This window comes from Castor canadensis, chromosome 16, assembly GCF_047511655.1.
Source record: "Castor canadensis chromosome 16, mCasCan1.hap1v2, whole genome shotgun sequence".
In the NCBI taxonomy this organism is placed as follows: domain Eukaryota; kingdom Metazoa; phylum Chordata; class Mammalia; order Rodentia; family Castoridae; genus Castor; species Castor canadensis.
This window is the reverse complement of record NC_133401.1, coordinates 18661630-18670739: the sequence shown is the minus strand read 5'-3', so window position 1 is coordinate 18670739 and position 9110 is coordinate 18661630. Positions and strand designations below refer to the sequence as shown.

At 43.2% G+C, this 9110-nt stretch overlaps 1 protein-coding gene across 1 annotated transcript; it reads left to right on the top strand.

Annotated features, from left to right (window-relative positions):
• On the top strand, positions 1 to 9110 carry Cabp5 (calcium binding protein 5). Its single transcript, XM_020181266.2, has 6 exons — positions 1 to 63; positions 2045 to 2075; positions 2597 to 2740; positions 3891 to 4000; positions 7276 to 7423; positions 9085 to 9110. The coding sequence occupies exons 1-6, from the start codon at positions 1 to 3 to the stop codon at positions 9108 to 9110; spliced, it is 522 nt and encodes a 173-aa protein (XP_020036855.2).

Sequence of the window (9110 nt, the reverse complement as noted above, 5' to 3'; positions counted from 1 at the left end):
ATGCAGTTTCCCATGGGCCCTGCCTGCATCTTCCTGAGGAAGGGCATTGCTGAAAAACAACGGGTGAGGTGGGAAGTTGCTGTGCAGGGTGAGGGGAGCTGTGACATGGGGAAAAGGAGGGGGCATACTGGTGCAATGGAAAAGGGGAATGAGTGCAGGAAACATGAACTGAGAAGGCAGAAGAGCCCAGGGAACATGGAGGGTCCTGAGGGTCAACAAGATACCTAGGTGAGAGTGAAATCAGAAGTCATGAGAAAAGGAGAGGTAGTGGGAAGCAGGACAGCAATCAAAGGGGAACTGGAATGGTCTCACTATTGAGATCATTCTCTCATGTGGACCCTCAGAATGGAGATGATGATAACAGTACCTGCTATTCACTAAGTCATGTCCAGACTTGTGCTTTACATTTCTAATTCCATTTAATCCATAGAAAAATTTGTGAGTTTTATTCCCATTTCACCAGTGAGGAAACTGATTCTTGAAGTTCTTTGCCTTAAGCTAGGAAGTAGCAAGAAGTCTTTTAGATTCTTGTGGGAATGTGTTAGGCTTTAAGACCATCACAAAGGAAAGGAAAGGGACAGGATTGCATGGGGAAATAATAAGAAAGAGAAGCTGGGGAAATGCTCCAAGGACAATGGGAGGTTTGAGGGCAAAGGAGGTCCAGGCTAGGACAGGTGCAATGGCTCATATCTGTAATTTCAGCTATTCAGGAGAAAGAAACCTAGAGGGTGTCAGTTTGAGACCAGCCTGGGAAAAAGTTAACAAGGCCCCATCTCAATCAATAAGTTGGGTGTGGTGGGAAGACCCTACATGAAAAGTAAAGCACAAAGGGTTGGAGATGTGGCTCAAGTGGTAGAGTGCCTGCCTAGCAACACGAGGCTGTGGTCAAACACCACCACTAAAAAAAAAGAAAGGAAGGTGAGGGTTAGTAGAACTTCCCAGGTCCTGTGCCAGGTATCAAAGCTTGGTATGTTCTAGTGTGTCCATGAGTCGGTAGGGCAACAATGACTAGAAATTTTCAGAGGTTTTTTGAAGTGGTTTTGCTGGCACTGAGCACCCTGCTTAAATGCCATTGCACAGTGATCCTTACACAAAGGAGTTCTAACCCATGGGAGGAAGGATGGAGGTGGCTGTGGAAAGAGTCAATTGCACTTAGTGAAAGAATTCTGACCTGGAAGTCAGGAGCCCTGAATTCTAACCCCAGTCCTGTACTTGACCTGTTGCATGACTTCACGTGAGTATTATTCCACACCCCCCAGAAGAGGATCATCCATTTATGAACGTCCCGTAGGTTCTTCCTCTCTTCTTCACCTTCCTCATGGGAAATATTTGCTTCACAGAGGAGTTCTGAGGTTTAAACACAGCTCAGCACAGAGTCAGCCCTCTGAACAGATTACTTGTGCTATTAAGTCACACTTTCTCCATCTGTAGGGGAAGACTGGACTGTGTGATGTTTCAGACCCCTCTCAAAACATGAGGAATGGCTGTCTTGGAATGTCAGTAGGGAAAGATCAAAATTCAAGGATGAGGGCCAGAAACAGTGGCTGATACCTTTAAACTCAGCTAATTGAGAAGTGGAGATTTGGAGGAACCTGATTCCAGGATAGCCTGGATAAAAACCCTTTCTCAGATAGTAAGCTGGATGTGGTGCTGTACACCTTCCTAACTATGAAGGAAGCATAGGTAGGTGTATCAAAGTCTGAGACCTGCCATGGGTAGAATAATGAGACCTTACCTGGAAAACAACTAAAGCCTTTAAGGGCTGGTGATGGTCAAGTGATAGAGCCCTGCTTTGCAAGCACGGAGCCCTGAGTTCAAACCCCAGTGCTGCCAAAAATAATTCAAGAGTGGGAGAGAGGAAATAAGAGGGCTTGAGGAAGAAGGCAACGAACTATGCAATACAATGAAGGAGATGAAAGATGGAGGAAGAGCAGAAAGAAACAGACAAAGGTATGGAGAGACTTGGGGGGAACAAGGGACATGTTTGATGAAGTGGGTGTTGGTTTCCTGACTCTAATTCCTTCTCCCATGTATTCCTTTCCAGGAAAGAACCCTGGGACAAGATGAAATTGAAGGTAATTCCTCCTCCAAGTTCCCTCCCATAGCCATCCACCCACTTACCCTGTTCTCTACTCTTTGTGCCTTTCTGTGAAAATTCCTTCATGTGAAAATTTCACATCCTTTCTCTTCCCATAAACCACAATTTTGTGGAACTTGTTCTGGTGCAATTTTAACTACCTCCCTCACCAAGTTTTTAAAAGCTATGCCCATCCCTACATGTTTCAGAAAGTCAGGAGACTCACATGTATTTTAGGAAGAATATAAAATTATTGGGTTTTCTCCCTTGGTGGTTATGAGGTTCCTAATAATTTCCCAAGAAATTTAAAGATTTCCATATTCTACTTAGCAGTCTCAGTTGTCATTCCTCTTGCTACCACATCTTATACATCACGCCTTTTTGAAATGCATGGCTTTTTTAAATGTATTATTCTCTGAAGAATGTCTAATCAGTGCTTCATTGATAGTTTCAAGGGATATCTCTCTTCCACACTGACTGTGACAAGTTGCCCCAATGTTCTTCTCTCTTGACTTCCAGAGCTCCGGGAAGCATTTCTTGAGTTTGACAAGGACCGTGATGGGTTCATCTCTTACAAGGACTTGGGGAATCTCATGAGGACCGTGGGTTACATGCCTACAGAGATGGAGCTGACCGAACTGGGCCAGCAAATCCGCATGAACTGTGAGACCAGGGGCTGAGAGGAGCGACTGGGGTTAAGGAAGCACTAAAGGTGGGATTGGGAAGGAGGTGGATGTTGAGAGTAGGTGTGGGGATAGAGAGGTGAGAAAGATGAACTAGAACTCTGGATAAAAAGAGTTCAGATTGCCCTTAGGGAGGCAGTGTTTGAAGTGGTTGGAAGGGTGACTTCCAACTGGTTCAAGCCCCAGTTCCTATATTTATTCATTGAGATCATTTTGAAAAGTGGAGTTATACCCTACTCTTGTGCCTGTTTCCTTGTCCTTCATGTAAGGATACTATCACTCTTACAGAGAAAAGGGGTAGAGATGCCCTTATAGGCAAAAGCATAACCTCTGGTGAGTTTCTATTAAATGTAGGTTATTATTCTGACCAGTAAGGCTTATTTATAAGTACAAGGTTGGAGCTGTGCAAACCTTGAGTCAGATCTAATTTGGTGAATACTATTGCATGAAGCGTGAACTTTTAAATGGAAGCCAAAGATGATTTGACATTTAACCTGGAATTAAACTGCTAACAGCCTTGCTTTGGGGCAGAATCAACCAACTGTGGGTGGAAAATATTTGGGAAACATTGAGTCTGGTCTGCACATGTTCAAACTTTTTTCTTCTTGACACTATATAATACAGTATTGCAGCCATTAACAGAGTGTTTACATTGCAGTAGGCATTATAAGTAATCTGGAGAAGACTGAAAGCATATGGGAGACTTGCATAGGCTATGTGTAAATTCTGTGTCATTTTATCAAAGGGACTTGAGCATCTGAAAATGTTCATATCCTCAGAGGGTTCCTGGCACCAATCCTCACCAAGGGATGATTGAATTCATACCAGAAGAGAGTCTGATGTGCATGTAATTCAATCTCTCTTTTCTACAGATGTACAGATGAGGAAGCATGGGTGTTAACCAACTAAGAGATGTTCTGAAGGTGGTTGTTACTACACACCCTGTTCCTTTGGTTCAGATTAAAGGAACAGAGGGGCTTGAGTTGGCTGAGTAGAGAGAAGAAGTCCAAAGCACTCTTAGCAGGGAAATGGAAAGTGACATACTTCTTGAACTAACTTGAAAGGAAAGTGAGCAAATGGAAAGTTCAGGTTATGTGGTGTCCTACTAACCACTTCTCTTCTGCCCTCAGTGGGTGGCCGTGTGGACTTTGAGGACTTTGTGGAACTGATGACCCCCAAATTGCTTGCAGAGACAGCTGGGATGATTGGCGTCCAGGAGATGCGAGATGCCTTCAGGGAGGTGAATTGAGAGCCCTATGGTGCTAGTGGGGTGGAGAAAGACCACAGAGATTTGTTATTAGCCATCATCATGGACAGAACCCGCCAAAACCAATTTTATGTGTAGCAGTGGTGGGATGGTGGAGCAGGAATATAACATCATTCAAAATACTTGGAATGGAACAGGGCCTCTGCATATCTCATCTGATTTAACCCTCACAAATTAACAGTAAGCAGTCATTTATTCCAGTCATATGGATGAGGAAAGGGATGCTCAGGGAGGTTAAGAATATTATCCAGGATTGTACATCCTCTTAAACAAATGTTGGAACATCAAAGCTTGGTTCCTATTACAAGGAACCCAGGAATTTGAGATTTCTCAGAAAGGATCTCAAATAAATCATCTGGTTTAATCCAGATGACTGCTATAGAAATGCTAAAAAAAATAAAAATAAGACCGAATATCCATGAGATTAAGGAGCCTGCTTATATCCCCTGATAAAATAACTTCTGTCATCCATAGAGTTTCAACCATGCATGGTACAATTAAAATAGTATAGCATTTGGAAGCAAAGACATTGGAACCAGGCAATCTTCATTCCATCATGAGACTTTGGAGCCAGGCTCAAATCCCGGGAGATCTCTGTCTGCTCATTGTATAATTCTCTCTCTCAACTCTGTATAAAGAGTGACAGGTGTATTGCTCAAGAGATCTTTATGTCGCCACAGAAATACTCTGTCCAAAACAGTAGCCCCTGGCTACCCTTGGCAACTGAACCCTTGATATGTTGCTAGCGTAACTACAGAGCTGAATTTTTTAAACTTCACTTCAGTGGATTTAAATTAGGTTTTTTATTAATTTGCACTGATATTCAATTGACTATCAATTCAAGTACTAAACTACAATTCATTTAAATGTAAAAATGAATGTTTGATTCAGCTTTTGGAAAAGTTTCCTTTCAAACACCTTGTGTGTGAACACTGGCCTTTTCAACTATAAATTTTGTGACAAAATCTTTATGTAGAACAAGTGTTTGTGATTGAAAAAGCTAGTATCTGAGCTGACAAGCACTGTAAGTGTATAAATTGCAGGATCAATACTTAGTGTATTTAGTGTTTTATCACTGTTCATAGGCAAATGTGTGTACTAAAAATGTTACCTATGTTTGTAAGTACATATTAAATACTTATTTAACATGCTGACTTACAAAATCCAATGTGCATAAAAAGATTTTAAACATAGCATAGCTAATATTTTCAAGTTGACTACATACCAAAATAAGTTTTGATATATCAACATAAATAATATTGATTATCAAAAGTTCATTTTACATTTTTTCACATTTTGAGGGTGCTGGGAATTAAGCTGAAGTCCTTACATGCTTGTTTTTTGTTTTTGTTTAGGACAGTGTGTGAGCCCACCGTGGTCTTGAGCTCCTGATTCACTTACCTGTGCCTCCTAAGTGCTGGAATTACAGGCATGCACCACCATGTCCAGCCTCTTAATTCCTTTTTCTTTTGGTGCTCAGATTGAACCCAGGGCCTTTCCTGTCCCTGCTAGCACTGAGCTGTACTGCTAACATGTTTTAAATGTACTACAAAAAACTTAATATAATCTTTGAGGCACATATTGTCTTTCTCTTGTTCAGAGCTGCTCTAGGGAAGCAGATTCAGGGGAATGTGAGAGGAAACTGCACACACAGAGGCTGTAGGGCAGGAAGGCATCTGTAGAAAGGCAACAAGCCTGAGTGCTTGGAGCCCTGTGAGCTGGAGAGGGCACAACATGAAATAGGCAAGGTCTCAGGCTTGCAGAAGGCAGAGCCAAACCACCAAAGTGTGCATCAGTGTTGGGATTTTCTTCTGATGGAACAGGAATCCAGAGGAGGGTTTTAAGCATCTGAGTGACATGGTCTGATATAACTTTAAATGAGCATGAATATGAAGCCCTGGTGTATGGACCCTAAGAGGATCACAAAAAGAGCCAGACCAGATACCCACATTAGGAGGCTATCTTAATAATCCAGGCAAGAAGTAACTGTGGTGAGAGCCAAGTGAGCACCAGCAGAGCTGGGGAAGGAGAGTAGAGCTCCTCCACCTTCCCCTCCATGTGCTCTGGAGACTGGATGTACTACAGTCTCTGGTAGTTGGTTAAAGATGTACAAGGCAAAGCTTTGGAGGAAGTTTATTGTTTAAAAATATCAGGTGCCTACCATGTAAAACTACTTGTCCTGTGTCTGGCTGATTTCACTGAGCATAACATCCTCTGGGGTCATCCTTATTGTCCCATGGGGCAGGATGTCCTGCTCTTTTAGAGCTGAATAGTATTCTATTGCATCTGTGCACTCAGAGAAAGAGAAATACACATGACTCCACTTACCTGAGGTTTCCAAGAGGCAGAATGAAAGGCAGGGCGAGTAGATCACTGTTCAACGGGCGTATCTTATGCAAGATGATGGAGTTCTTGTGATCTGCTGTGTCACGTAACGTCCTTAGTTAAAAATATGTTTTGTGTAATACAAATCATTAACTAATATGTAATGTTACTGCAATTTGTAATATTTGAAGTATCACATGCACTTAAAAATCAAAGTGTGTAAATCTTGTGTCAATGTTCTTACTACAAAAAATAGGAAACAAACAAAAGCCAAGAGGCATAGGAACCTCTTGAAGGTGATGTGCTGACTGTGGAGTTCCCACATATACAAATGCATCAAACTGCATGCATTAAATATATGCACCTTTTGTATATGACTTACAAGTCAATGAAGCTGTTTGAGTCTGGTGCCGGTGGTTCATGCCTGTGATTCTAGCTACTTGGGAGGCAGAGATTGGGAGGATCATGGTTTGAGGCCAACTCTGGCCAAAAAGTTTGTGAGACTCCTATTTCACCCAGTTAATTAGCACTGTGGTGCATGTCTGTCATCCCAGCTCTGTAGGAGGCTGAAATCATAAGATAAAGGTTCTAGGCCAGCCCAGGCCAAAAAGAAGTTCACAAGACCCCTCTCAACAGACGCATCTGGGCATGGTAGTATGCCTGTCATCCCAACTACTATGAGAAGCATTAATGATAGGATCATTGTCCAAGCCATCCTGGGCAAATGCGAGACCCTATTTCCAACATTACCACAGCAAAAATGTCTGGGGGCATGGTTCAAGTAGTACAACACCTGCCTAGTAAGCAAAAGCCCTGAGTTCAAATCTCAGTATCACACACACACACACACACACATACGATATATGCAAACTTAAAAGAGATATTGCTGATGCTGCCAATTCAATCTCTTTGCTTCTGTTCAGTTTGATGCCAATGGAGATGGGGAGATCACGCTGGGGGAGCTGCAGCAGGCCATGCAGAGGCTGCTAGGGGAGAAGCTCACGCCCCAGGAGATTGCCGAGGTGGTCCAGGAGGCTGACATCAACGGGGATGGCACCGTTGACTTTGAAGGTGCCATAAGGGGCCACACTATGGAAACTCACTTCTCGTGTAGTTTCCAAGTGGGCCACTCTTTTTTCCTCGTCAGGGTTGCATGTGAAGGTTGCACTTGGAGATGGGTGATGGGTTTGGAACCATTCCTTGCATTCTTTTCTGACCACGACATGCCAAAGATTTCAGTGTCTCTCTCTCCTGGAGTTTCCATGGAACCCCTCATCCAGAGGCCCTTTCTTACCTATGTGCGTAGGTCTCTGAGGCCATTTCCTCAAATCCAGGTTCCTTGGGCATCTTGGTCAGAGGAACAAAATGTCCCATCAGAGAAGCAGGCTGGGCTGGCACTCTGGGGTCAGACTCATGGGCTTTAAATTTAAGATCATCTCTTACTATGTCATGCCCTAATCTTGGTAACTTACTTTTTTCATGTCACTTTTTTCATCTGCAAAATGGGGATGAGGATGACACCTTTTTCTCAGAGTTTCAGAGAAAACTCTAAGTGCCACTGTTTTCTCTTTTCTCTTCTCACCCCCACACATGCCTTTCTGGTAATACTGACCCATGACATCACAGAGCTGGAAAGGCAACTCAGTGGTAGAGAGCTTGCCCATAAGGACCAGGATTTGACCCCCAGCACTGCAAGAAAGGAAAGAAAGAGAAAGAGAGAGAGAAGAAAGAGAGAAAGAGGAGGAGGGAAAGAGGGATGGAGTAAGGGAGGAAGAAGCCAAAATGCTCAGCCTCTAGCTGCCGCCTATATCTCAGTCTGATATTCAAATCTATCCATCATTCTTTCTCACTCGCCCAACAGCATCTTCTACCTCCATTCTGCAACCACACTCTGAATTGTTATGACATCGTGCAAATGTGATACCTGCTCTGTGTTCTCCAATCTCTCTTCCTTTCCAACTGATGTTCTGTCCACTTACTCCACCGCTACATCTTATGCATCCCTCATGGACACACCCCAGTCACGCTTTGCTAATCTTACCTTCCCCTTAGCTGGGGGCATCACTCCCAGCTGTGGAGTCTTGCAGGGGTTTTCTTCTTCCTCTCCTTGCCTCCAAGGCTTTGTGTCTCCATCTTGAGGACAGTGGAAGGGACTTTCCTAAATCCTATATGCTCTGCAAGTCCCCACATGGAAACATAGTAGATGTTTCTCAGATACCTGCTGGACTGAGTCAGGCTCAGGTGAACAGTGTGCATCAATGAAAACAGGGAAAAGGTGGAGATAGCATAGGAGGCAGATCTTTGGGCCAGACATAGGCAGGTGACTTCAGAACATGGTAGGGCTAGCAAGTTCATCTGACATCGTGTCATAGCAATATGATAGGCAACTGCATCTGTGGTGTGCCATTCACTGTCCACGGGACCTCATGCAATTCATTACTCTCACCAGCCTCACTTTCCTTGTTTACAAAATAGCATCCTTCTGGGATATTTGAAAAGATAGGACAAGATACTAACAATGATTATTTATAGAGCCTTTCATCTGTTTGGTGAGCATTATGTGATTTAACCATCTTAAAAACCCTAGAAGGGAAGAGCAACCCTATGGTTCTGGAGTTGCAGAGGCGTCATTTCCCCAAGATCACTATGGCTGCTTGGTGCATAAGAAGGGTTTAAAAAATAATGTTAGCTGCTTTGACCAAAAAACACCTCACAGGGACTTTTCTTTGCAGAGTTTGTGAAGATGATGTCTCGTTGA